The 27,689-nt window shown below is 52.0% G+C and overlaps 11 protein-coding genes across 11 annotated transcripts; 7 read left to right on the forward strand and 4 right to left on the reverse strand.

Moving 5' to 3' along the window:
• Positions 1-1,094: 1,094 nt before the first annotated feature.
• Positions 1,095-1,925, reverse strand: CGCS363_v001672 (uncharacterized protein; the record flags this gene model as incomplete). The annotated part of the gene is made up of 1 exon (XM_036633521.1): positions 1,095-1,925. One exon carries the CDS (start codon positions 1,923-1,925, stop codon positions 1,095-1,097), a length of 831 nt encoding a protein of 276 aa, XP_036502562.1.
• Positions 1,926-3,059: 1,134 nt separating this feature from the next.
• Positions 3,060-4,400, reverse strand: nahG-2 (Salicylate hydroxylase; the record flags this gene model as incomplete). Its single annotated transcript, XM_036633522.1, has 3 exons — positions 3,060-3,417; positions 3,472-3,841; positions 3,899-4,400. The coding sequence occupies 3 exons, from the start codon at positions 4,398-4,400 to the stop codon at positions 3,060-3,062; spliced, it is 1,230 nt and encodes a 409-aa protein (XP_036502563.1).
• Positions 4,401-5,453: 1,053 nt separating this feature from the next.
• On the forward strand, positions 5,454-6,433 carry CGCS363_v001674 (NmrA-like family domain-containing protein; the record flags this gene model as incomplete). The annotated part of the gene is made up of 2 exons (XM_036633523.1): positions 5,454-5,708; positions 5,768-6,433. 2 exons carry the CDS (start codon positions 5,454-5,456, stop codon positions 6,431-6,433), a joined length of 921 nt encoding a protein of 306 aa, XP_036502568.1.
• Positions 6,434-7,222: 789 nt separating this feature from the next.
• Positions 7,223-8,277, forward strand: NMRAL1-4 (NmrA-like family domain-containing protein 1; the record flags this gene model as incomplete). The annotated part of the gene is made up of 3 exons (XM_036633524.1): positions 7,223-7,396; positions 7,450-7,870; positions 7,940-8,277. 3 exons carry the CDS (start codon positions 7,223-7,225, stop codon positions 8,275-8,277), a joined length of 933 nt encoding a protein of 310 aa, XP_036502569.1.
• A 765-nt stretch (positions 8,278-9,042) lies between these two features.
• On the forward strand, positions 9,043-9,930 carry CGCS363_v001676 (uncharacterized protein; the record flags this gene model as incomplete). Its single annotated transcript, XM_036633525.1, has 2 exons — positions 9,043-9,328; positions 9,383-9,930. 2 exons carry the CDS (start codon positions 9,043-9,045, stop codon positions 9,928-9,930), a joined length of 834 nt encoding a protein of 277 aa, XP_036502566.1.
• Positions 9,931-10,382: 452 nt separating this feature from the next.
• On the forward strand, positions 10,383-14,625 carry CGCS363_v001677 (uncharacterized protein; the record flags this gene model as incomplete). Its single annotated transcript, XM_036633526.1, has 6 exons — positions 10,383-11,019; positions 11,076-11,152; positions 11,268-11,840; positions 13,080-13,779; positions 13,847-13,941; positions 14,005-14,625. The coding sequence occupies 6 exons, from the start codon at positions 10,383-10,385 to the stop codon at positions 14,623-14,625; spliced, it is 2,703 nt and encodes a 900-aa protein (XP_036502567.1).
• A 543-nt stretch (positions 14,626-15,168) lies between these two features.
• CGCS363_v001678 (uncharacterized protein) lies at positions 15,169-16,221 on the forward strand (the record flags this gene model as incomplete). The annotated part of the gene is made up of 1 exon (XM_036633527.1): positions 15,169-16,221. One exon carries the CDS (start codon positions 15,169-15,171, stop codon positions 16,219-16,221), a length of 1,053 nt encoding a protein of 350 aa, XP_036502570.1.
• An 801-nt stretch (positions 16,222-17,022) lies between these two features.
• On the reverse strand, positions 17,023-19,012 carry rntA (Guanyl-specific ribonuclease T1; the record flags this gene model as incomplete). The annotated part of the gene is made up of 4 exons (XM_036633528.1): positions 17,023-17,255; positions 18,369-18,623; positions 18,726-18,849; positions 18,911-19,012. 4 exons carry the CDS (start codon positions 19,010-19,012, stop codon positions 17,023-17,025), a joined length of 714 nt encoding a protein of 237 aa, XP_036502571.1.
• A 966-nt stretch (positions 19,013-19,978) lies between these two features.
• CGCS363_v001680 (uncharacterized protein) lies at positions 19,979-20,827 on the forward strand (the record flags this gene model as incomplete). Its single annotated transcript, XM_036633529.1, has 1 exon — positions 19,979-20,827. The coding sequence occupies one exon, from the start codon at positions 19,979-19,981 to the stop codon at positions 20,825-20,827; it is 849 nt and encodes a 282-aa protein (XP_036501020.1).
• A 1,341-nt stretch (positions 20,828-22,168) lies between these two features.
• Positions 22,169-24,583, forward strand: CGCS363_v001681 (uncharacterized protein; the record flags this gene model as incomplete). The annotated part of the gene is made up of 2 exons (XM_036633530.1): positions 22,169-22,330; positions 22,367-24,583. 2 exons carry the CDS (start codon positions 22,169-22,171, stop codon positions 24,581-24,583), a joined length of 2,379 nt encoding a protein of 792 aa, XP_036501019.1.
• A 61-nt stretch (positions 24,584-24,644) lies between these two features.
• On the reverse strand, positions 24,645-26,777 carry CGCS363_v001682 (uncharacterized protein; the record flags this gene model as incomplete). The annotated part of the gene is made up of 4 exons (XM_036633531.1): positions 24,645-24,996; positions 25,058-25,668; positions 26,010-26,157; positions 26,212-26,777. The coding sequence occupies 4 exons, from the start codon at positions 26,775-26,777 to the stop codon at positions 24,645-24,647; spliced, it is 1,677 nt and encodes a 558-aa protein (XP_036501018.1).
• Between the last annotated feature and the right edge of the window lie 912 nt (positions 26,778-27,689).

Raw genomic sequence — 27,689 nt, forward strand, 5'->3', positions numbered from 1 at the left:
ATTTGGTTTACTGAACAGGGTTTTACTCAAGATCTTACCGAAGATGTCAGGAACTCGATCAAATCCTTCATAGACAACAGCGCCTACTACGGAGGGCAGTCTGACGCCCTCTCCGACGTGGTATCTCACTCTGAACTTCATTCAAACCATCGAGAGTCAGAAGGAGATGTTTATACAAGAATATACGCTGGATTGCCAGGAGGGACGGCGGCGGCGCCAGTTGAAAACTCTGCGGCGCTAGTTTCAGGCGAGTTGGGGTCATCCCGACATATCGACGCCCTAGTGCCACGTCAATCCATCGAGCAAGAGATCCGTGGTACGCCAGTTGAAGTTGGTCGACGTGGTGAGTGTATATAGAGCTGTTTACTGTCGAATATGGCTAACTTTGTAGGCGTTTCGGAACTCTTTGGTTTCGTTTCGTCACCACTGCTGTCAGCGTCGCAGATGCTGCCCACGCAGTTACAGATCGAACAAGACGAAATCGAGCAAGGCGATGAGGACAATCAGATTGAAATCTCGAGTGATACGTCGTCAACAGAGACGTATTACTCGGAGGAGGATAACGAAGAAGAGTGATACAGCAAGAGTGGTGTGAAGTTTGACTGTATGCGCGATTTTTTTGCATGACGTGTTCAACCACGGAAAAGTCTACCCATAGCCGTAGATTCAACACTGCCGCTCTATACGTATAAAAGCAATAGAATTACTGTTATTTTGGATCTGCAAACAATACACTTCGGTCCATCCCGATACTGGTTAGGGGCAGTTGAAGTCTCTGACTATGGTTGAAGTCTCTGATCGTGATGACGTGTCATCATCACAAATCATCGTCACAAGCATCAACAACGCGTTTCAGCCGTTATACAGGCAAAATTGATATGTATACGTAGCTACCGACGAAAACAATGGACGACGGTATATTTTTTGTGTTCTGGTGCGCTTGTGGCTAACCTTTTGGCAATCTTGTTGGCTACAATCATGGATTTGATGATTGACCATCATATGACGACACGATTAAGATCTATTGCGCGCGAACGCACGATGAAAATTTGGATTGCTTGCTGATGTTCAATATTGGCAGCAAATCCTCCCTTTTATAGTTCGATATCGTCAAATATATGCTCTGTCCCATCAAAGTTGACGAACGAATGGCGGAAATGGCCCTCGATCTGGGGTAGACGATACCCAATCTCCATAGCGCAGTCACGTAGATATTCCATGAAATCCCGAGTGTCATTCTCATCGTTGTTCCACTTCGAATACGTCTTCCTGATGTATCGCTTTAGATCGCCGAAGTACTCTTCGATGGGGTTGAAGTCTGGTGAATACGGAGGCAGAAACTCGAGATGGACACCTGATACCCGGCATAAACCCTCGATTTCAGGTATACGATGGCAGGAGAGGTTATCCATAACGATGACAGAGTTTGGCTCTGGAAAACGCCCACATTTCGGGATAAGGCACTCCTGTAGCCAACGAAAGAACCCATCGCCGTCAGTCGTACCATAATACGTAGTCAAGTGTAGGATACCGCTCAACGTGAGGGCTGGCAGGATCTGTACGCGAGAGTTCTGAAACCGATCAATCTCTGCAGTTCGAAACGCAGCAAGCCCTTTCGGCGCCCATCCAGTCCTCCGTATCCCAGTATCCTTATTGACGCCGGATTCGTCGACGAATACCAGCTGGTCGGGGCGATATCGTCGTATACGGTACAAGTACTCGTATCGTAGTTCGTCACTTCGCTGAGCAGCAATAATCTTGGACTTCTTGTTCGTCCAGCCAGCTGAGTTTAACTGTCGACTGATTGCAGAACGACTGATCTGGATCTCGAAGGCTTCAAATAGGAAATCTTGCATCTCTTCAAGAGATAGATCGCTGCGGTACTGCAGTAGTTCAAGAAGCTCTGTACGATGCCATATTTCCATCTTTTGTCGACTCTGGCGGCACCTCTTATATCTCTGCACTTCGCCAGTGATATTACGTCGTGATCTATGTCGTCGAATCGTTCGTTCGGTACAGCCAACGATACTTGCCAGCTCGTGGGTCTTTTGGTCTTCGAATGGCAGTATCATCGCGATCGTCGATAGCTGTAGATTCGATATTCTGGGCGCCATTGTATCGTCGTCGTCGCCCGGCGTCTTTCTCGATGTATCTGATATAATAAACCACGGACATGTACTGACCAGCGGCAAACTGTAAGTAACAGGGCACAATCTATACAGCAGTAGACTCTTGCTCAATATCGTGAACAAGCTGAGCTATCAGGAGAGTCATTAATCCTGTTGACTGCCAAAGCATTTGCTCTGAAGAACCGTATCAAGCCCCTTGGTATGCTTATATATTACTCAGAGCCATACAAACCGTATGCTGAGTAGATATATAAAGTCATACAGCAGGTCTCTTCTTCTGTTCCTCAGCAAATGTCATCTTGATCTCTCATGACGAAAATAGACCTTTTGTTGGTCGAATGGTATGGGGATGAGGTGACTAGCTGGGTTGGCAATGCCTCGATGGGTAGATTGACTGCTACGGAAGCATGAAATACACACCTTATGTCTCTATCGTGTAGTTATACGTTTGAATACTACTGGGACTATAGTGATTGACGGCAATTGAGGTGTTGGTGATGACTTTGACGCGTTTTGCGTGCGATGCAGAGAAATGCGCGTCACAGCGTAAAATTGGCTTTTTTTCATGTTTTTGCATAAGCGGGGAAAAAAAAGGGGGGCGGACGCTGTCAACGCAACGGAGTGTATCAGTCCTGCTCGTGGTGCGATCGCTTTCGCACGCTACACAGAACTTACCCTTACTTCAAAGTCGGATGCAGATGACTGATCCCCGAACCTTGTATTTCATGAGACGGGTCAAATTGATGTGGACAACCGCAGACCCAGCTGTTCGCCTCATCTGATTATGGTAACCGCCCTAAAGGCTCGCACCGGTCTTTTTTTCAACATATGGGCTCTGTGAGTCCAGTCACAGAAACTATCAAGTGATACACCCTCTTGAATCCTCCACCCTTTTCTGCCACTTTTCTTTTCCACCTTCTCTGAGGTACATCACCTGTTCCGCAGCGCCGCATGGATCCCGTTGTACGTCCAGTTCAGCCTCATTCTATCTAGCTGCGCCTGCGCCGACATGTCCGTCACGTGCCTCGAGTTCTGCTGCACCTGCGACGCCCGCGGCCGCCTCACCGAGTCCCAGGTCTGCAGGGCTCCATACACATTACTCGCATCCACGTTGTCGTGCAGGAGCAGCCGCAGACCCTCCGCGTCTTCGATGGCCTGCGTCGCGCCCTGGCCCTGGAACGGCGTCATCGGGTGCGCTGCGTCGCCGATGATGACGGCGCGGCCGCCGACGTAGTGCGTCAGCGGGTTGGCGTCTTTGACTTTGTATAGTCTCACGTCGTCGACGGTACTTTACTCGGTCTTCAGTCACGCTCGAGTTTCATGACCTAGGGGAGTTACTCACCGCATGAGGTTCAGCATCCACGGCGCAAAGTCTCGGAAGTTGTCCAGCAGCTCTTCGCGGTTGCCCTCGGCGCTCCAGGACGTCTCGCTCTCCTGGGATAGCATCGAGTCCGGCACCCGCGCGACGACGTTGAGCATCGTGTTGTTCCGGCACGGGTAGAAGATGATGTTGCGGTGCAGATCGTCGTCGGCGGTCATGAGGTTGAGGAACCCGCCGGTCCGCGGGTCGATCGCTTCCGGCAGCCCGTCGAGCGTCTCCTTCGCCTTGTCCAGTGGGTACACGAACCGGTAAAGCGACGCCCCGCTGGAGATCATCTCCGGCTCGGTGCCGAGAATCGCCTCCCGAACGATGGAGTGAATCCCATCAGCCCCTGCAAATTCATCAACACTCATCCCACTCTCACAAAGCGCAACACAGATGATCTCACCAACAATAACATCAGCCTCAACAACCTTCCCGCCGCCCAACGTCACCCTCCCATGCTCCACATCCACCTCCGTAACCTGCACCCCCTGCACCACCCGCGCCGGCGGCCCCGAGATGCCCAGCTTCGCCGCGTCCCCCGTCGCCAGCCTCGCCAGCTCGTCCTTGAGGTCCTGCCGGTGCATCAGCAGCCACTCGCTGCCGAACGGCTCCGTCACGCCCGTGATCTCGCGCAGCAGGTTGCCCTCCTTGTCGTACGTGCGCGTGCCCGCGCACACGGTCGCCTTCACGGCATCCGCGCGGAACTGGAACGCCTTCTTGAGCATCTTGCTGCCGTTGGGCCCGAGCCCGATGCCGGCGCCGCGCTCGGGCGCGTCGGGCGCGTTGAGGTCGTAGACGACCACGTCGTGCTTCTGGCGCAGGACGGCTGCGGCGGCGAGGCCGGCGATGCCGCCGCCCACAACGGCGATGCGGAGCTTGGTCCCGTTGGTGGTTGTGCTGCTCATTTCTTCAGAACGGTGTCGGCTGCGGCGGTGTTGGGTGTTCAGTCCAGCGTTGTCGCTTGCCTCGAGCCCTTCGCTTGCGTCGGCTGGAGATGAGAGAAAGGCTGAATGTCGATGAGATGTAGTTGGAGTCGGCTATGGCGGCTGCCTCCCCAAGGTGAGGAGTCCCCCGCATGATGGGAGAATTGGTATTTCTGGTGCGACATCAAACGAAATTCTAAACTTAGACGGGTGCGGTTTACGCTGATGTCCCGCAAAGCTTAAAACCTAAACTGGCTGCTGTTTGGCGGAACTGACCAATGAAGCATCCCAGATGTGACGGGACATTTATGCGTGAGGGTATGGGACGGGGGTGTGCTGGGTTTTGGTCCAAACATTTGGTGATGTCAACGAGTCCGAGCGGTTGGCGGGCCGGGTGTCGTGGAATTGGCTTCCGGGGCCGGGGACATGCTTCCTGTGGCCCGCTCCGCTGGAGTCCGCACGGGATCGGAAGGGGGTCCGCTTTTTGGATCATGGTCCGGTGAGATTGTGAAGAGTCAGCATGATTTGGTCAGCTACGGCTCGTTCCAATGGTTTCTCCGCTGCCACCCACTATTCATGGCGTCGGGATAGCTTTGTGGCTGCATATGCAGCAGCGGCATTCCCGCGCGGGAAGCCCGCCTCGGAAGCGCCCCGCAGCTGTGAGCTCGGCCGCCGTCGGACGCCGGGCGGTGCAGGCCCGCAAATAAGACAAGAGCAGCTTGATCAAAACTCTCTCCGCTCCGCTCCGCAAGCCCATCCGGGACAATTGCACACCGAGATTGGTAAGGCCGTATCGTATCGGCACCACCTGGTGCGACGCCACCGAGGGGCGCATCGTCCGAGACATTGTCGCGTCATCAGGCTTTCTTTATCAAGTGTTGCTAGCGCAACTCCGAGGTTAATTCCAGCATTCCACCGGAGACCTTCTGCCATCACACGCGACCATTCAGACCTCATTGTTTCTTCTCATCACACAATCGATTCACCCTCCTCCCATTGTTTCGTGTGACCTAAGCACTCTCGCCCTCTGCAGCCATGTCGAGAGCTTTGTTGATCTGCGGTGCCACCGGCAAGCAGGGCGGCGCCGTGATCGACCACCTCCTCCGGCAAAAGGCCGACTTTGAGATCCTGGCCGTGACGCGGTACGCCGAGTCCGTCTCGGCACAGCGCCTGCTGAAGAAGTCGAAGCAGATCAAGATCGTACAAGGGAACATGGCTGACCCGACGGCGCTCTTCAAGGCGGCAAGGGAGGCCACGACGAACCCAATCTGGGGCGTCTTCAGCGTCCAGGTGAGTTGCGCAAAGCATAGCCGCGCGTCTAGAATACTGTTTCACTGACTGATGTCTAGACCCCGATGGGCATGGACCAAGGCGGCGGCGGCGAGCTCGGCCAGGGCAAGGCGCTCGTGGACGCTGCGCTCGCCAACAACGTCTCCTTCTTCGTCTACGCCTCCGTGGACCGGCACGGCGAGGACTCGCTCACCAGCCCGACCAACATCCCGCACTTCATCCACAAGCACCAGATCGAGCAGCACCTCATCGCCAAGTCCAAGGGCTCCAACATGGAGTGGGCGATCCTGCGCCCCGTCGCCTTCATGGACAACTTCACGGACAACTTCCCCGGGCGCGTCTTCATCACCGCGTGGGAGATGGCGCTGCGCGGCAAGCCGCTGCAGCTCATCGCGACGACGGACATTGGCTTCTTTGGCGCGCAGGCGTTTGTGAAGCCGGAGGAGTACAAGGGGCGGGGCATCTCGCTGGCGGGCGATGAGCTGACGTTTGAGCAGATGGTGGGCGTGTTTGAGCGGACCACGGGAAGGCGGCCGGCGGGGAGCTGGAAGGTGCTGACGTGGTTGTTCATGACGCTCGTAAAGGACTTTGGGTTGATGTTCAAGTGGTTTCACGACGTGGGGTACGCGGCTGATATTTCGAAGTTGAAGAAGGAGTATGCGGGGCTAAAGGATCTGGAGACGTGGTTGAGGACGGAGAGCGAGTTTAAAAAGTATATCAAATGAGGCGGTGGTGGGTGTTTTGGTGTGGCTGTTTCTTTTCTGTTGATCCGATCGGACCTGAGTTTAATTCAAGACATTCACATTTCTTGTTATTGTTTCGTTCCCTCATTCAGAATGCACTTGAATGATGCTAGAGACATTTTGCCTCTGTGTAATCCACGAGATCACGACTTGCTCTCGCTGATGCCCATAGCATATCAAATACCGAGGATATTGAATTTTCATGACGAGTTCTCAACAAAACAAGACATGACATGCATTTCAAATTACACACAGACGCCCGGTAGGCTATCCGCCCGCCGCCGTTGCAGACACGGAGCTGGGTGGGTCCAAGCCGGCGGCACATTGGTCATGTCGGCCTCCGATGAACACCGACGTCAACTTATCGGCCCGCCCGGTCTCAGACTAAGGTACCTAACTCTCAAGTTATGAGTGGCAATCGGGCTCAAACTCCGCAAAGACGTCGCCAAGATTCTTCTGGCTCCGCTGCACTTATGACAACGCACATTGATCGGCTCAAGTTCTAGAGACATCATTCCATCCATCGAAGGTCTTGACTCAGTTTTCCTCCACTTCGATGAGTTTCTAACGCTCCGCCAACGCGTTTACGTGACGCCGTCGTCTGCTGCCTGGGCCTAGAGATATCTCGTAAGCGAAGTGATGCATCTTTCCAGTCACGCAATTGGCATATAAAACTAAACGGTGCTGGACCTATTGCGGTTCTTAAGCATTTCACAATACTCTCACCAACATCAGCATAAAACACGAACATCAACTCAAACATCACTCAACATGTCGAAGCTTCTCACCGTCTTCGGAGCTACTGGAAACCAGGGTGGCTCCGTCATCAAGGCAGTCCTCGCAGACCCCTTTCTCTCCAAAGAATTCAAAATCAGGGGCGTCACCCGCAATGTCTCCAAGCCTGTCGCGCAAGCTCTGGCTGCAAAGGGCGTTGACGTAGTCGCTGTATGTTGTTCTCCCCGGAATTATTCCTGGCCTGCTCCCTAACAACATTCTAGGCCGACATGTCCTCCAAGGCGTCCCTCGCCGACGCCATCAAGGGCTCCGACACCGTCTTCCTCGTCACCACGCCCGACTTCATGTCGGGCGGCGGCACTCAGGAGCAGCTCCACGGCAAGAACGTCGCCGATGTCGCTTCGGAGGCTGGTGTCAAGCACCTTATCTACTCGTCCCTCCTCCACGTCACGGACACAACCAACGGCCGCCTCAAGCACGTCGTCCACTTTGACGACAAGGCCGAGGTCGAGCGCTACATCCGCGCCAAGGGCATCCCGAGCACCTTTGTCCTGCCGGGATACTTCATGAACAACTTTACGGCGCTGCAGATGATCCGCAAGGGCGAGGATGGCGTGTACAACTTGACGTACCCCGTTGGTGATGGGGCTAAGTTCCCGCTCATCGACACTGAGTCCGACGTTGGTAAGCTTTTGTACTCAGACAGACTGGATTTTTGTGCAATAGACAGCTAACAAGTGACGAATATTCCAGGCAAGTTTGTTGTCGCCGCTATGCGCAACCGCGACTCGGTCCTCGGGAAGCAGATTCTTGCGGCAGCAGACTACTATACCCCGTCGCGCATCGTCTCCGAGTTCCAGGAGGTTACCAGAAAGACGGCTCGCTTCGTCCAGATTGATGCGGAGACGTACAAGGGCTTCTTCCCTGCTCCTATGGCTGATGAGATGTTGGAGAACCATTTGTTCATCGGGGAGCCCGGGTACTACGCTGGCAAGGATCTGAAGGAGAGTCTGGATCTGGTCAGCGGTGTTGGATTGAAGCCTACGTCCTGGAAGGAGTTTTTGGAGGCGAATAAGGACGCTTTCCAGTAGACACAATGACTTTTACACAGACAAGTTGTTGGTAACAAAGAATCACAAAATCACAGAATACAGTTCATTGATAGGAGGCCTCCCTTCTTTCGCAGTTCTCCTTTACTTCTCCCAGCCATCCGACGTTAGAAAGCCTCCCGCAGCCACTGCCACCCCCTCGTGTTGGCTCAGTGACATTTCGACTCGCATCAGGAGCTGCTAAATATACGCACAGAGCTTGGGCCCCAGACGTGGTGGCTTCAGAAGGAAGTCTGATGATCCGCGCTATCGCGGTTTTAGTCTGGCAAACAGTCTTCCTTCCATCGTGAGTCCTGACCACGCCCAATCTGGTTTAGTGGCCGGTGAAGCTAGCAACAAGTCGTCGCCGATGCGCATCTTAGTATGTCTGAAGTTCTCATGATCCAATCAAGCCACTGCATATCCTTCGCAAGGGTGCCGTGTGCTAAGAGTTGCGCAAAGACAATGCTACTCCTTCATTTCAGCTCTTTTTTCGGGGATAGGGCTGTGTTGAAACCAGCTGCAAAACATGCCCCGATTGAGCATCCCGCCACCCAGGCAGAATAACAAATGGGATCCAGCCACATCAATGCTTCAACTTGCTTATTCCAACTTTTCTTTTTCCCCCTCCCTTTTTTTCGCTTCTTGAAAACTTTCTGTCGTCTTTCGCGTTTGTGAACTGTCATTTCTGATCAAACCTTCTCCATCCCTCGACTATCTAAGACTGTGTCTCAACTCCACGAGGGATTCGGCTCCCGGCTCCCCACGATGTATCGCGAAATCCTCGGGCTGGCGTACCTGGCCGCGATCGCCTCCGCACAGTGCTACCTGCCCAACGGCACCAACCGGGCGAGCACTTCGGACGTCGGGAAGAACACGTACAAGCCATGCGACGGCAACGGGCACAGCATGTGCTGCAACACGTACACGGGCGACGTGTGTCGGGACGGGTTCTGCTGGAATGAGAGCGGGAGGGTGCTGTGGCGCGAGAGCTGCACCGATCCGACGTGGCAGTCGCCGAAATGCCTGAAGCTGTGTATTGACAGCTCAATCAGTAAGGAACCAGGTCTCGTGGGTTGCAGGGTGGCAGCTAACGGTGCTTTTCTAGAGGTGGACGCGAATAGGACTCAGGCACAGACGGATATCGTGGTGACGCAATGCGCCGACGGGACATATTGTTGTGGGAACGCGGATCCGGCGAGGAAATGCTGCCAGGCGGGAAAGGGCGTGCGCGTTGTTAATGGTCAGGTGGTCGCGTCATCGTCGACAACGTCGTCTGCTACGGCGTCGGCGACAACGTCAGCTTCGACAGCGGACTCGTCGACTTCAGTTGAGACAACGACTGCCGATACATCTGCGGATACATCCGACTCCAGCCAGGACAGCAACCGAGCTGCTATTATAGGAGGGGCTGTTGGCGGAACGGTGGGCGCGCTGCTGCTTATTGGAGGCATCGTGGCCTTCATGTTGCATAGGAGGAAGCAGAAGACTGTTACTGAGGCTACCCATCTTGGTCTCGTCGGTGGTTCTGGGTCAAATGCTTCTGTGACCGGAGGAGGGGACGGTGTTTACTTCAAGGAAATGTCGGCGGACCAACAGCGATTTGAGTTGTATGGAGGAACACCACCGGTAACTCCTGCTCCCTACCTTAGGTAAATGGAGGAGCATTTGCATATTAGGGTTGTAGAGATTGTGGCTATTCATTAAAGCGACGTTGAACATTCATATCATGATTGTGGATCTAGAGTTCCTTCCATCACGAGATATAGGGGTCTCAAGTCAGAGGGTGTGGCTGGGAAACAATACTCCCACCTGAGATCTCATGTGAGAGTGGTATCTGAGGCAGGTACTCCCAGCCTGCACCTTCCTCACTGCCTTCCTGGTATTGACAAAAAGATTTGTTCTCTGACACTAAGATTTCACCTTTCCCTGACCCAGCGGTGTGAAATATTCTCTCAGGCGAAGCTACCTCCTTCTTTCTTTAGCAGCCCAGCCAGCCAAGGCAAGGCAAAAAACGCATCCACCCACAACAAAGATTTCCACCCCTCTTTCACAAACATCACAATCCATCCATACAAAACCCACGCCAGCGTCAAGCACCAGCCAGGATGGTTAAGCTCACGGAGCTTCCGTGTGAGATCATCACAGATATCTTGGAGGAAGGTAGTGTGCGCGACATTTACGCTGCCATCCGCACATGCCGCCGCATCCGCGACTGCTTCAAGCAACGCCCCAGTCTTGCAAGTCAGGTCATACTTCGACAGATCCCTGAAGCGCTTCTCCCATATGCAGTTGCAGCGCTCTATGCTGATCACTTGCCGATTCCCCGGACAGAGGCAATGGTCCAGAACCTAATCACTTGGCTCGATCCTTCTTTCCTACCCACTGCAATTTCCCTTGTCCGAAGATTGGGCCTTGGGAATCTCCTCAAACTCGAGGACCTTCACAACATCATTCACTCCATGGCACTTGACTATGCTAATGAGGCGTGGGACTTCATGCAGACCACAAACATGCATGTCCCGAGGCCCGGCACGCTTCAAATGTCGCGAAACGAGTACCTCCGCTTCTGCCGGGCGTTCTACCGTGTGGAAATCCGACACTCCATTGAACGCCCCAAGCCTGTCGGACCTCGTCGTCCTAGGGCCTGGAATGAGGGCGAGGATTTTCTTCATCCCTTGCCGTCGTATGATCGGGAGCAGATGGGATGTGTCCTAGAGTATCAGGAGAGACTCTTCCTGAACAGTGAGTTGCTCCTACCAAATGCCCGAAGAACACTAGCACTAACAGCTCTTTATCAGGCGTCCACGAGGTACTCGCTCATGATGTTGCAATGGGGCATATTGGCGTTAACTACGTGGAGGCGCACGAAGACCATGTCATTCAAGATTGGGCAAGTACAGCATCAGGAGATTCACGACGTTGAATTACTCGTGCCCTGTCCTCTAGCTATCCTTCTTGCCTCCTGGCTGTCAGCTAACATCGTATCTCAGCTGAAACACGGACTACGCTTCCTGGTCAAGATCACCAGCGACCTTTCTTACGATGAGAAAAAGAATCTTCTCTACGCCAAGTACGGTCCCGGCGAATGGGCCGACCTTTGGAAGTCGCTCGACGCCGACCGTGACTGGCTCGAGGAAGACCGGCAGCTGGCAGATGACCCCTGGGTCCAGAACGAAGACGGAGGCCTTATTCATGTTTTCAAAGACAGAGTTGACGCAGTGGACCTGGATCTCGGTCCTAGGGGGGCTTTCATGCGATCTATTAGCCGTGCGCTTGCAGACCTGACGACGATTGACTCCATACCCACCGATGGGCTCCGGGATCGCGCCTATGTCCTATGGGACCGGGATCGCCTCCTCCAGCTTCAGGCAGGTTGGGTGTTCCCCCCTGGTTCATTGAACCCTATGGACTTCCTCGCGTATGAGCCGAAGCCAAGGCGCAGACCAGCCTATCGTGAGCGATTAGCAGCGGAGAAGGCTTTGAAGGAGTCATTCCAGGCTCGCAAGGAGATTTGGGACAAGGGAGGCTCCGGCTATTGGAGCGCCGATGACCTCAGCAAGGTTGTATGGGGTGGAGAGAGATGGACTCCTCATGAATATCCACCTAAAGACCGGTGGTGAAGAGAGCGAATGTGAGGCTGGGGTGGGAGGAGGTGTCGCCAATCCGGCAGAGACTGCATGTACAGTAACAAACTTATGGGTAGCTGCCTCATAAGAACTATTCGCAGCACAGCTTTGAACTAAAATGTAAGAGACCTTTTCTTCTGCGAGGAATCCATTCGACAAGCCTGGGAGAACAGGACGAAATACGAAAAGCAGGGGGGCTGACAGAGGCGGACGGCAGAGGCAGACAGCAGAGATGGCAGAAAACACCACGCGCAAGCTACAAAACCTAGGGGAAGATAAACATCACCTCGACAAGTAATTTACAAATCGTGCCGTCTCGACTTTTCCTTCTCGTTTCCATTGATTCCTTGCTCTCCTGCGTGTCATCATCGTCGTGCTAGTTGTCGTTCCTGCCTTTTGATGGGTTCGCACCTGCCTTAAGCAATCGCCAGATTTTTCACCTTTGCTTCGGAGCTGGGGCCGACCCATCTCAAGCTTTTCTTCCCCCTTCTCCCACTTCGACCAGAGAAAGTGTGGAATCTCTCTCCTGCCATCTACCAGCAGCGACGCCTTTTCGCTCAGGAAAGGTCTCCCACCCTCAACATCGCGAGAGACTCTATTGTCGGCCATTCGCCATTTATTCCCTCTTCACTCCAAGGCGACGACTACGAGAAGAAGCGCTGATCGTTCTTTCGAGACTTCTGCATTCATTTTCGTCGCGGGTTTCTCGTGATTGGCAATCCTCTTCCTCATTCCCACGCAAATCACGCGAAGGTGTTTCCTATTTGCCCGGCGTTTGGATAGCGATTCCAAGTCCCCGATAACCCAAACAACCCTTCGGTCAGTTATCCGTTCGTATTCTTATCCTTCACAACTGACAATACCAGAGGCGACGGATAGATACAGATGTGCTTGTCGGTATCGCTAGACTTTCACCTCCCGTTCGATTTTACGTTTTGTCCGTCTTGAGAAACCCCCGCCTCGGACGCAGCCAAGCAACGTTCTTTCCTACTCACAGGGCTTCTGATTTGCAATCTCAATTCCACGACGAAAGGCCACACTCAGTCATTCATCTGTTATTTCCTCATCTTCTACCTGCGGCGACAACCTAGCAACAGTGCCAGGTACAGAAAGACCCCGAAGTTCACTGTCAGTCATTCGCCTAGCATTATTCCCTCTCATTACTGACAGTACTAGCGACGACAGCCAGAGACCTCCATCCCCATCTGCGCCAAAATGATACTCATCACCAATCTTCCGAAAGAACTCATCGGTGCAATCGTGGCGGAGATTAGCACCCTGGAGGACCTCAACAATCTAATGAGAGCCTCGCGTTGCTTCCTCGAAGCCGTCCACGCGTGGCCAGCCATCCCCCACATAGTCCTGCGCCGCCAACTCCTCATGGAACTCCCTTCGGGCCTCATGGCCTACGCGATAGCAATCGTCGAAGCCGGCAACTTACCTCGCCCACGATCGTCCAAGCATGCCGGCAGGGCCATGTCGAGGGTCCTGTATCAAGTGGCCCATGACCCTGGTCACAGCTTAGACCTGGTCCCAACTCTTTCTTTCAACTCTCTCATCAAAATAAGGGACAAACACAAGACTATTCTGAGTTTGGCAAACGCAATGGCACAAGATGCTTGGAAAATGCTCCGAGACGTGGATGGAGTGGTTTCAGGAGACTTGGTTCTATCGAGACGAGAGCAACATCGAATCACCAAAGCTATCTACGAAACGGAACTACTTTCGACGGTTTTTGGCGACGAGAGCTGGGAAACAGCAGACTTGGACGTCTTTTACGGTGCAGACGGAGATATTTATCTTGCGTCTAAGACCCCTTGGGAAATCGAGGCCATTGGCTGTGTCTTGGACTTCTTTGAGAAGAGACTGTTCGAGGGTAAGTGTTGTCTCCAACAGCTTTTTACCAAAGACACAATTGCTGACAGCACGCCAATCTTGGACAGTTGCGCTTGACGTCTTCACTCACGATGTTGAATTTGGCTGGTCCAGTTTTGATTACGTACGTCGGGGAAGCGATAACGGAGACACGATGATGTTGGTGAGTCTCCAGCTTGCGCGCCGATGTGTTTGTTCAGCTCATCTTACAAAGGCATTCAACTAGGTCTCGGGTGGTGTGAACTTTGTTCACATGCTAATTCAGGAACCTTCTTACCAAAACAAGCGCAACATGCTTTGGACCAAGCACAATGACCCAGATGCAGTGCTAATTAGTATCATGCTTGCGGAGTTCTCCCGTTCCCCCCTCCGACAGCCCAGTTCACAGCAGCTGGCGATCTGGTACAGAGAACAATACCCGCAGGCTGGAGAGGATCTTGACGACAAAGGCCCTCAAATGGCCTTTGATCAGACTCTGCTGGGGCAGCCTCCATTCTTTCACCCAATCTACGCAGGGCAGAGGGAGAGGGGCTATATCTTTTGGGACGCCAACCGCCTCATGGCAAACAATCACAAACTCCTCAACCTCGTCAAGAGAACCCTGCCTACCACCAATCAGACCTGCCACCTGACTTCGCGCGGTATGGTTTATGAGGATAATACAGCAGCTCGTCTCTTGGCGATGGAAGCGAGCTGGGACGAGCGCGCCGCCATTTACGAGGAAGGCGGCAGAGGCTACTTGAAAGATGGGAACTATAACGGAATCCAGTGGACAGGAGAAAAGATGAAGAATTCGCATGGAGAGCAAGACGAAACCAGCGACGAAGATAGCGATGACGAAGAGTAGGGACGGCGGGCAAGGAGGTGCAGTGGCGGCTGAGGATGAACCAATACCCTCTTGGAGAACGATGCATCCCATGGTGGACCGGAATGAGCGCATCTGACCGCCGTGATAATCTCACGATTATTGTAGGATAATTATCGCGCAGGCAATTGATTCGCACACATATCGGCATGCTTCCGGACGCTTCGCTTGCAATATCATCTCGTGAACATGGAGGCTGACGTGGAGTGGCACAGAATAACCACCCGCATTTCATCTCGCGACCGGACCAAAACATCACCAGGTTGCCGTATGTCGTCAAACCCCCAGTGCATCATCACATGTATTCCCCAACATCGCTTCTGTAGGCTTAGTCATCACTGGCTCGATGATGCACGCGGTTCTTCTTAACCGGATGAGGGGGAAGATCTGAGGGCGTATCAACCCCGCGCCAGCCGGCGCTGGCGGCAAAGCCAAGAGGGCATCTCCTCATTCCTTCACCTCACCTGATTTGAAATCCACGTCATCACATAGGCCGTCTTCAAATTCATGTCCCAAAAAACCGCGATGTCTTCAACGCAATCTGAGCGCGCGATGGAGGTCGCCCTCGCCATCCCGGAGCTGCTCGAGTCCATCCTGGTGCACCTGGACATGACCACGCTGCTCGTGTCTGCGTCGCGCGTTAGCAAGTCGTGGAAGACGCTGATGGACGCCTCGCCGGCGATCCAGCAGGCGCTCTTCTTCAAACCGGTGGTGGTGGCCGCTGCGCCGTCGCGGGATCCTGACCATGATCTTGAGGACGACGTGGAGGCCGGTGGTGAAGAACAAAGAGATGCTGCTGCCGGGGCGAAGTGCAAGCGCGCCCGCCCCAGGATCAACCCGCTGCTGGCGAAGAAGTTCGACAAGTGCTTCTTCGACTTTGGACAGACGTACTCGCTCCATCGGCGGGCGAACTCCTTCTACGAGATGCCGTGGTCGCGGCAGCCGATCCGCGCGGTCCAGGAGATCTGGGGAGGCTGGAGCCAGCTACGCCCAGCGGACCTCGACGCTGAGACGGAGCAGTCCGAGAAGGAGTGTCGTCGGCGATTCACGCGTCGCGGCGCAAGCTGGCGGCGGATGCTCGTCTCGCAGCCGCCGCCGCCGTCGCTGGGGTACATCAAGTTTGACATCTCGGAAATGCCCACCGAGGGCCACAGGGTCTGGAGCGCGGCCTTGAAACCAGGATCCGACGAAGCTGGGCTGCGCATGGGCCAGCTGTTTGACCTCGTGCAGGACGAAGTCGGGCACCACGGGCGGCACTCGCTGTGGTTCCGGGTGCTCTGGGGCAAGCCGACGAGCAGCTTCGCGATCTCGCGCGTGAAGGAGACGTTTGAGCGGTTGATGGCGGAGACGCACGTCGTGGTGGAGCTCATGCACGCGGACGACACGTCGCTGCCGAACCACCCGCAAGACCCGGCTGACGTGAGCGTGTTCGACGAGGCGTTCCGGTGTGACGAGCACACCGAGGTGAAGGTCCACACCGAGGAAGCGCTGGTATATCCCCCCGAGTTCCCCGAGTTCGACGGCCGTTTTGTCATTTGGCACTGGAAGCTGCTGGAGCACGAGCGCAACTCGGGCTAGGATTGCTGGTCTGGCTGAGCGTGGGAGTAATTTGCGGTCCCGGGAAGTGGGGTTGCCAGGGGTTGCTCTCGGGCATTGTTTCCGTGGATCTTCGAACTTTCGAGACCTCTTCCATCTTGGCGACTGAAGAGAGGCTGTACTTTGTTTTTCTCTGAGTTTGTTGGTATGGATTCCGGGGACTGTGAGGTTGTTACTGCAGTGTTGGTTGCGTTTCAAACATAGTCATTTTACGGTATGGCGAGCATACGACGTCTACAGTGTATTTTATCAGCAGCTATGTCTGGGTTAGAGGGGACGCGTGGCACTCGTGGCTGAGAGCTATTCGATCATGTGTGTAAAGTACAAGGCAAGGATAATGATTAAGTTGTGATGATCAGTCTCTTGGTGTTTTTAAGAGATCCTCTCTAACAAAGCAAATGCCCAGGATAACCGTTTTTCCTGTTGCTTTGCTGATGGGCCTTGTGTAGTGAGAGGCCTATCACGGGCGATATCAGACGATTACTGTGGCTCCCCACGATGTCCAGCCCCTGAACACATAATTTGACTCATGTGGTGGGTTTGCTTGTGGCTACCAGTCCAATAGTTGTTTCAATATTTTTTTCATGCATTAATTCCGTTTTTGTCCACTTCACACAGCCCCGTTACAGAATCAGCCTTAACCGACCCTACTTGCGCTCCGTATCTTCCCCAAATTACCCCTTGATTGCGACCTTGGTCCCAAAATCGTGGTATGCCCCGTCCTGTGAGCCGTATCGTTCCGCGTATCTCCTCGTCCCACCCGCTCGTGTAACTGGGTGCGCTTTAGCAGGTCCAGACGTAGGTGCACTTGGTTCCCACGGGAGTGCAGCTGGTCTTGCCCTGGTTGCCCTCGCCGGAGAAGTGTCCGTTGTTGTTGCCGCAGACGAGCTGAGGGCTGGTGTACTGGGTGTCGACATCGCAGGTGAGGTCGCTCTTGCAGGTTCCGGACAGGTTCCAGGTCTCGGCGAGAGCCAGAGGGGCCAGGAGAGCGATGATGGTAGCGAACTGCATTTTTGCTGTTGTTGATGTGTAAAGATGCGTTGAAAGATTGGTGGTTTTTGGAACGAGGGACTAGAGTTGAGGTGCGTTGTCGATGATGGTCATTTAAAACCAGGAGCCGTTCGAGGCCAGCCGTATTTATAAATATTTCTTCTCTTGCCCATTCTCACCTATTCTTTCATTGCCCCTTGTCGTGGTATCAGTCAGCGGCCTCGAGGCATACAGAATGTATCAAGGCGGTCTGGGGGCTAGGTATCTGGGGCTTTACCGAGCCTGACTCGTAGACGTAGATCATAACTTGCTCTGTAGTCGGAAGGCCCTGTCTGTACGTTTGTATTCAAAAGTGGCAAGTCGAACGGCTCCTAAAGCCGTTACCGAGTCATGGGATGGAGTCGTCTAATAAGGGAGTCGGTCGTGGGCCGACGGGATACTTTGTGGGCACCTCATGTTGCTCACTGTGCGGTTAGACTTATCAGCTATTCGGGGCGAGGCGGTGCCTTGTCTCCGTAGCAGCAGACGGAGTAGTCCGGAGGACGGAATGCGACAGCTTCGTACAACCTCTTATTGCAATGCGAGAACTTCGTACAATCGGACTCAAGGTTTTCCCGAAACGAGCATTTCTTGAATTAATGGCATTTTTACGAGGAAAAGATAGATTCGCAAATAGTATATTGTTCTCGGCAATGGGAGTCCCGGTTAGGTATATTTCACCCGAGTTGCTCGCAAGATGGGAGACAGTGTCTGCCCACTAGTTTTCCAGTGTCACAGGCTCGCAGGGCCTTATGAATAGGTGCCGATGTGTTCACATGCAGGTCCAACTTCGTCGCAACCTCCGACAAAGGAGACATAGAACAACGGCGCACATATATTCTGTGACGAGATGTTTATCAAAGCTCAATATTCACTTTTTGAACTTTTATTCTGAACAGTCCGTATACTCTCATAGGATCGCCTAACTCACTATTTACAAGCACTGGCACATTATACGAGCAGGTAGTGGTCGAGATTTTTAAAAGAGGTGTAAATTTGCGAACTTCAAGCAATCTAAAAACCGTCCAGACCCATCATTCATGTACTGAAGTGTCCTCAATGACCCGGCAAGCTCTCAATCTAGCACATCAAGAACCCACCCGTAGCAGCCCCCTTGTGCGTCATGATACCACAATAATAAACCTGTGGGTTTCCATCGTAGCTGATTTCGCCATCCTCGTAGTAGAAGACAACCCTCTCATCGCCCTGCTTGACATTGTTCTTTCCGCCGTCATACGGGCTTCCATTCATAAGTGGGAACTCATAACGGCTGTCATCCGCGGGACAGTCCTTGGGAAAGTTGAGCTTAACCCCCTTGGAGTCGTCGTTGGGGAACGGGTGTGGGTATTGGTTTCCTAAAGTAATGTTAGGATACAGCCGGGAGAGAGATTGGATGACCAAGTAACGAAGTAGGTGGAGAGAAGCGTAAGTAAAAAGCAAATGATTAAAGAACTCACGGCCGCGAGTTTCGCCCACGAGGTGGAGGTTGGTGCCTCGTTGAGCAGCAAGGTAAATTTCATGCCCGCTGTAAGTCTTGTCTCCGCACTTGAATGAGCCAGAGGAATCGGGGCCATTATGAAGCTGGATTTTCAAGTCGTCAGCATTCTGCTTCAGAGTCTCATCATATTTTGGAATGCCTTACGTTGATGGGCGCATTGGACGGAACTCGAGCCTCAAGCTCAGTTGGAAGCCCACTGGCCACACCGAGGAGGACGAGAACAGACGCGGAGATGGAGAATCTCATTATGACGATGGTAAAATTCAAGAGGTAATATTTTGTTGTCCGTGAGAGGTAGATGATAAGTAAGTAGAGTTTTGTTGATTTGAGTTGTTGGTAATTATGATCGAAAACTTGGAGAGATGCTCGAGGGCTTTTATATTCAATGACTGCTATGCATCACCCTCTGTGCTTACACGTTGTTCGGCAGATAATCGTCGATTCAAGCGCATACTTAGGTAGGTCGCCCCGAAGTCTTCGTAACCCGAATAAAGATAGAAACATGAGAAAGCTGTTCGTGAGAGCTGAGAACGCTAACTTGACACGGCGCAGTAACAGGCAGCGAGTCTACAACTGGTGACCTTGGGCCAGGCAGTGTTAATCCTAAATCAAAGACATTCGCTGATCATACCGTCCATCGCCGAAAACCTTCAGCCAAGATGCAAGACACTCTCGCCACGAGAAAGGTCACTTCATCGCGATGTCAATCACAGAATCATCGCGAGGCTGAGAATGCATCGCCCGATGCCATGAATCCTTTTTCTGGGCTCGATGAAACCTCGGGGCCTGATTGACGCTGACAGATCAGGCTGCGTGGTAGATCTTTACCATTGTAACCTTTTTTTTCGTTGGCTACCTAGAAAGCGACCCCAAATTTTCGGATTCCGCCTCCGTGTCTGAGCTGAGCCTTGTCAGCTGGCCCCCGCGTGTCTTTGAACAAATTGCTTTGGGACCCCAGTATTACTCAGAATCATCATTGAATCCGTTTATGTATCATTGGTCAGAATGTCTTGGTGAGCCGCAGTATGCCTTGTGACGTCAGTGAGGCCAAGTGACTCGGGGGCGATAAATAGTGGGGCTGCGCCCGACCCATCGCAGCTGATTGAGAAACAACACGACATTTATATCACAAAGTCATACGTCTCGATCACTGCCCGAAAGAACACCAGAGCACAGATTTCTCCCTGCACTTCAAGAGGATTACGAATCATCATGTCCGACGATTGGTTTTCTTCCAAGCTCGCCCCGGACGGCAGCGTCGAAGACGGATGCCATCCCCAAGAGGCACAGGCAATGAAAGACTACCTGCACCAGAAGACAACTGCAGCCGATGCCGCTCGAGTCATCACCCATCCGGTCGTGACTGCCGACAACCCCGGAGAGGACCTCGTCCGCCTATGGGGATTTCTAATGGATTCTCTCGTGGAATTGCCAGCACAGCACATCGAGTCATTGGTAGAACTGCTCAAGGCAATTGAGAACCTCTCAGAGCCCGACTTTACATCTCTAGACGAGAGCAAGCGGCCCTCTGAGAGACTGTGGAAGGGTCTCCCGGGTTTTGGTAACCTATGGGCCGATTCATATCAATCTGGGAGCTGGAGGAAGGCTGCCGCGGCGGCTGAGGGGCCAGAGCGTGACGCGCTGCGAGACGCACACGTTAGGAAGGCAGAGATTGAGGCGCGGTTGGTCGCGGCTGGCATTGGCGCCATCCCAATTGACTGGGGTTATGAGGCCGTCGCCGACGCCTTGGAGAGCAGCAACGCACTGCTTGATTTTGAGGTTCCGGCTGCGGCAAAGTGGCTCGTTGTCTGTGGTCAGCGGTTCCGAAAGGGAGCGGAGGATGGTGAAGAGAGCTGGGCGCTGAAGCCACATGTCACAGCATCGATCAGCACCCCTTCTCGGGATCTGTCGAAAGCATCTTGGGACCAGAAGCTGAGTTTGGAACGATGGTCGCGGTGGGAAGGGCGTCTGAGAGAGCTGCAGGGAGAGCAGGGATTTGTTCAGGATGCAGCGACGACGGCGCTTGGGGCCATGAGTAAGGTATCCGGTGCCCAATCGTGAAGAAGGCAGATGATTATAGGGATGAGTAGACGCAATGAACAGAAGTCAGCTCTTGAGAGTCTATGCAGCACCATATTGCAACTCCCCAGACCGACCAAGATGATAGAGACAACGAGAACGAGAACGAAAACGAGGAGTAAGAATTCGCAAGGGTAGACGTACGTAGCATAAACAGCTTATCGCTTCTGATAAAAGCACTAAATCGAGAATGGGAAGTATTAGCACCGGTACAATGTCCAATACGCTTTTCGAAAGGTGGGTTCTATGAATGTTGTTTCCGGTAGTTCCATGCAATTTCTAACTGATGTATGCGCCCGGGATATTGCGTTGTCTTATGTTGTAATACAATTTTTGCGGAGCTGGCGCAAGCGAGCTTGGGATGATGATCTAGATACCCTTGAAAAGACGCTGTTCCAAGGCGGTCTGCCACCGCCGAGGATTTCTTAAGGTAGTCTGTCCATCTCACGGGTTGGTTAGGAAAGCGAAGAGTAGCATATTTCCGAGGGAACGATGGAGAGAGTGCAACGAGCCTCCACCCGAAATTGAGAGAATAAGACGGAGGCTAACTAACAACAAGCCATTGAATTCATCGGGCTTTCCTTCATGCAATGTTCGCAACGGCTTCAAGGAACAATAGCAACCCCAGTCACTTCTTCTATTGTTTTAACTCAATCCTCATTTGCAAACAGCCTCTCAGAAAGGAAGTGGATGTAAACCTGCTCTGAGTATTCACTTCGCCACTCGGTAGTTGTTTAAGCAACCTTCAAAGTCACACAGCTTTTAAGCCCACCATCACGATCACTCTGAATAAGCATGCACTTACCAGGCACAGGAAGATAGACTTATTTAGGAATGATCGACAAGTTTAGGTTGACTGTATTGTTGTTCTGCCTTGACCTAAACCTCTTGTGGCGAAGGTGGGTGGTAGAATTGGATGGCTGTGTCACCTCTGCATTTATTCCAGCCTGATCCCTTTGCGGAATAAAGGTACGAAAGAAGCAGCGACAATGATTGGTCAAGTTCCAGAGTTGCAGATGCAATGTTACTATGCGGTCATCATGTACCGTCTCGACATCCAATCACGTCTGCATCAGCGTTTCGACGAAAGGAATGTGCCTTAGTCTGCTGTATTTATTCAAATCCTCTCTTCGAAAGGTCCTACGGCAGGCTTGGTTCAGCTGGGGGGCGAGGGTTTAAATACGGCCGTTACAAATCCTTCTCGCTTACTTGAACTTGCTGATATTGTCTTTTTCTCCATTCTGTGGTGTTGACTTTCTTCTTTCACCCTTCAATCTCCCCTTCATTTGTTAGAGGCATCGTCCTGTTGTCAAGTTATCCAACATGAGGGATGAACTTCGCTCGTCCTTCCAATCCGATATTACCTTGAGATCTGAAGTCAGTAGTTTGAGCTGCCGTTCAGATTTTGAGAATTCGAACCTAGGGGAGCAATCGGCATTATGTCCAAACATCGAGATCTCGGATGTGGAAATATCACTGAGGGATGTCTGCGATCACGGCAAGCAAAAGGATACCCGGAAGAATTTTCCCATCGAAGGTACCAATAAGTACCTTCCGATACCCATTTCCGAGTCAACGAAAACCGAGAAACCGCCTTCCTTGTGTCGCAGCAAATGGATAGCTGTCGACCCGACTAGCATTTGTGTCTTGGGTGTTGGTACTTCGCTCATCATCGCTTCCTTAATCTTTTTGGGCTATATTTGGAATCATTCCATGCGCGCCATGGCTGGAGACAATATGGAGGGGACATTTTGGAGTCATATTGTGTTCTCCAACTGGACATCCAGAACCGTTACTGTCGCCGCGGCTATAATTCGGATTGCCCTATCCCTACAGATGGGCGTTTTCACCGCCATGATAGCATCGCTGATGATAGAGAAGGTCGGCGTTCCCTTGAACATGGCTCCAACAGTCTCAATACTAAGGGCAATGCCTGCGTCACCATTCACTCTATTCTGGACAACATTCTCGACCTTTTCATTTGATGGTTTGACGTACAAGGTTGCTATTGGGATTTCCGTCATTTTGGCAATGACTTCTCAATTTGCATCTACTGCTCTTCTATCTGATTTTGCAATGGTAAATGTCACTGCCGCCCAGACAATCTCGAAAATTGCGTACGCCAAATCAGAGCCTACTCACGTCTCTTTTGCTTCAACTATCTGGACCTTACAACCATGGACATATTTCAGATTTGCAGAGAGATGGCAACCCATCGAAGACAAGCAACTGACATCTGACTACGAAGATACGGGTGCTATTACACGGGCAATCCTACCTTTTGAAGCTCAGTCGAGTCGCACTCTTTTACGAAAATATGAAGGGCCTGCCACGCTTATTGACTCAAGAGTCTTTTGCGTCCCGCCTCGAATTATTCATAACATTACGCTCACGTTGCCACTCGGGGGTAACGTATCGGGCGTCGAAAACCCTCCTTATTCGAACGAATACTTCATGACCGGGGAGTTCAAACTTGAGGGACCGTTTTCGAGGCTCCACACGCTGTTTCCAGATCTTTCATGGGGCATTGACTGTGTTGTGTCAGCAGGAAATCGTTCCAACGAGAGCGAAAAGGAAACGTCCGAGAGGCCAATTGAAAATTTCTCAATGTGTTCTGTTTCTACCCAAAGCGACGGTCCTTTCCTCCCACCTAATGCCAATCTTTCTTTCTCCCTACCTTCATCTTATCCCAATGTGTTCCTCATGATCACTAGCGCTGGTACGGTCAGGGACTGGGTTGAAGCGATGGGGACTGACGATATGAGTTGGTTGGATGGAAACGACTCTCAACCTGATCCACGGACTTGGAATGCCGATGATTTAAGAGGGCCTAGCGAGGGGATATGGGCAAGCATCCAACCACCCACGCTGCCGGACGGCATCAAACACACGCGCAACTTGAGTATATCAGTCAGCGCCTGTTTTGCTAATCTCGAAGGTCACATTCGGAAAGTGAACATCTCCAGCAACACCAATGGAATCGACCCCCACTTAGACATTCGCAATAACTTTACAGTTCGTTACGATACGCAAGCCGTTCCAAACCAGTACTTGGTTTCGGCCAACCTTTCAGCGAACGATCGAGGTATCATGACGCTACTTGAAGAAAGAGGAAAGGAAAACGAAACAAGCGAGGACGATCATATGTCCATGAGTCCTAGCATATCCTTCCGAGGGATACCTGTTGGACTGCCCTCTTGTGGTATCCTGCATTGTGCAACGCTTCAAATTGGCGGGAAATCATCTCGCAACATTCACCAATCCTACGCAGTGCTCTTTCAGGGGGTTATGAAGAGGACAGGTAGAGTCACGGAGGCTCTCCAGGCGGTCCTAACATTGGCTCAGCAAATGGAATACTACGAGAACTACCATTCCTTTGATCAATTTGCCTCGGTATCATACTCGCTTGCGCAAGAACAATTGATTCCTATACGTCAGATAGGTTTCAGTATCGTGGCAGGCACCTGCGGCATTCACTTCATCCTCCTGATCGGAACGATGATATGTTTTGTTCGTTACACCAACGCAACCTGTTTGAGCAACATGTGGATGTCAATTAGTCAGATTGTTTGCTCGGAAACGGAGGAAATGATTCAGAACTCTACACGCAGACTGGATAACGAGGTTAGGAAGGTCATTATGGACACCGAGTCACCTTCTGGTAACTCAGGCCTGAGGCAAAGAGTCAGGGTGAGGAGTAATGAGCAAAATAGGAGAGATGAATTGATAAGATTTTGAGCCACTGTTCTGAAGGCTCAAGTACTACTCTTAGCTTTGTCGCAGACTCAAGTTGAAGCATTTAGTCTTTCACTCCGCCGCCTAGAGCCCATTTGCCCCCAGTCTTCCGTAACTCGCCTCCGATCCCAGACGGCACCAACTGATAATCATCCTTGCCCACACCACACTCCCCTTGTTGAAAACGGCTCTCCATTCCAGCTTTCTCCGTAGCATTGATAGCAAAGATCGCCGGCAACGTCGAGCTTTTGACAACGGCGATGTTAGATGTAGCGGTTTCGATAACAACCAGGACAAGGAAGATGATGGAGAAGAGAATCTGAGCTGCCAAAAGCGCCAGCCAGGGCCAATGAACGTCGACATATACTTCAGACTGCAACGCCTCGCCGATCACGTTGGAATTCGCACCCAGTAGCCTGCTCATGGACATCAGTTTTGTGCCCAGAATTTACTCGGAAAACGGTTCTCGCGACTCACGAATTGGTCAGACCCATCGCTATGTTCCGCGCCATTCCATCTACGGCATCTTGCCAATTGCCAGCATCTCGGATAGCTTGTAGAAGCATTGCACTTCCGTCCTTGATACTATTGCTTCCTACGTCTACAGTCAGACTTGGCAGTGAATCGTCCAAAAGGGTTTGGATCCCAGCAACCCCTGTTCCGCCGAATATATACTTGTTGCCTTCGTCCAAGGGCGACGTAAGATAGCTGATATTCCCACTTCCGCCATTAGGCCATTCCATATCACCGCTGCTAACCTCAGTGTGTGACAGGACTCTCTCTACGGAGATATTGTTATTTGTTACGGCGGCATTACATGTGTTGATGCACCAGTGGAGGATTACTTCGCTGAGATCGATCTCTTGGCTACCAGAGCCGGGTCCCTGTACGGCAAAGTAATTGTACAGAGACGCCTTTTCCATCTGTGTGTTTTTGTATGACAAGGTCGGCTTGCTCTCGATGAGTACGGTCGAATACCCATAGGTAGTATGCAGTTTGATTCCGTTTGGCAAACTGATGTTGGTGCCCGTTGCCCCTTCTCTCTCTGGCCTGGTAATTTCGGCGAGATGGGTAATGTCTGAGTATCGCTGTGTAAGTGCACCATCACATAGGGTTGTTCAGAACGGAGAGGGGCCGCCACAGAAGAGAGTGTTATTAAGGGAAAAGAAAGGGGGGCAATTCGCCGTGACTTAACTTGTGACGTTGTAACATACAGCCAATGTGCTGAATTGAGGCCATGTGCAGTTGCTCGTAACGCATTCAGGCTCTTTGAATGAAATTGGTTCTGTCACTGGCGAAAATAGCCCCTTTGAGACCCCCCTTGCAGGGGCAGCCATGATGCTCCCTTTTCAATGTGGACTTAGTCTCAATTGGCTATATGAGGGAATATAGACACAGGCATACTTATCGAGTTTTGATGAGCAGTTACCCAGAAATAGTACGGCGTTCTCCATGCAGCTGCACTACCCTCCGTGGTGATTGTCACATTTCGAGATGGATACGTTACGGTAAACTGCGTGAGTGTTGACGTAGCAATGGCCGACGTGAGCAAGAGAGCGGACACAATGCCAACAATCCTATTTGAAACTTTAAGCACTCGTGTTCTTGAGGCCTCAGGCGTTTTAACTTACCATCCTTTTGTACGAACAAGTAAGCCAAGGCTACCCCACGGACCTCTCGATGCTTGATCAAACATGTCAAAGTCCGTAAGAGGCCGAGGTTTTTTCTTGTACCACGCCCACTTGCTTTGTGAGAGGCCCTCCAATACAGGAATCAGGAATGCTGTCCTTGCGATCGTGGAAAGAGCGGCTATGATGGTGTTGAGTGTAATTCCGGATGGCCATCTGGGAAGAGGCTTCTGGTTGAATTCCTTGAGGACAAGGACCAACGCCACGAATGCTGCAAGGCTGATGGCACACCACAAGATCTCTTGCCACCAGCTTTTCATAATGCTCAGTGATCTTTTCGACGTTCGTCGCTCGACGCTGGCTCCTTTCGGTTCATGGCCACTGGGTTCTGATCTTCGCGACGCAGAGTCGTGATCGTTCTCGGTGGCAGCATCAAAGTCGTCATGAATATTATCCCTTCGCGTAGGTGTATCGAGTAGCGGTTCGTGGGCTGCTTCGGTGTTGCGTATCGGGACAGGCTTTCGCGCGATGTGCTGCGCGGGGTTGCGGGCGATGCATTCGTCGTCCATCGTGGCCAAAGGCTCCCAGTTCGTGTGCGCAGCCTTACTCTGGCTTCGCAAGGATTAGAGGTCGCGCCCCTTTATGTGCCACATTCCAATGCACTATTTCACTTCTGAAGCAGGGCACACGGAGCCGTTGCAACTGGTTCGCTTGGAATCGATGTGCAGGAGGGCCATACAACCCAGTTTACCGACTTTGCCACAAACGGCTGGTGAAAGCCTTAAGCTGAAAAAGGATTAATTGCGTACGGCACAGTTAACGAGCGGTGTCTTCCGAATGGTGTGCCCATGGCCTATCAGTTGGTTGAGATGGAATAGGAGTAATGCATGTCAGCTCTTGGCAGATCAAACCCGCCATTCAACTTGCTAACACAACGCACACACAAGAAAGTGCACAAATACCCGCGTCTAGGTGAGTGTGCGTAAACAGGGTTGACTTTACATGCTGAACTCAGATGTATTTTCTTCATCGATCAAGACTCTATCGCTCTCTTGCGTGCTGCAAACCTCCAGGGCTGATAACATTAATCTTTCTGAAAACTACTCTTCTCTGTTGAGAGATATCAGAAGGCTCACGTAGAATGGGTATGCAAGATTTCGCTTCTTCTCAAGTAGTTATGAATCGATCAAATGGCCCGTCCCCAAAACGTTTCACGAGATTTCTATGCCCCGGATATCCATTCTTGAGAACTCGTCAGTTAGATGAAAGCATGCGTCCGCATAGTAGCTCAACAACAAACTACTTCATTGCTCCAAACTGTTAAAGGCTTAGACTATGCTTTGCTTTTGTTTCTTTGATTCGTCGTCATTCTGGCCATGAAAGTCCCCTTTCCTCATAACTATGATCTCTGCCCGTCTGATTGATCTCTGAATTTGTTGCAAATAAATATCCCCAGGATTGTAAATTGTATGGCTCCAATG

The sequence above is a fragment of the Colletotrichum siamense genome (assembly GCF_013390195.1).
Source record: "Colletotrichum siamense strain Cg363 chromosome Unknown KSG_Cg363_contig01, whole genome shotgun sequence".
In the NCBI taxonomy this organism is placed as follows: domain Eukaryota; kingdom Fungi; phylum Ascomycota; class Sordariomycetes; order Glomerellales; family Glomerellaceae; genus Colletotrichum; species Colletotrichum siamense.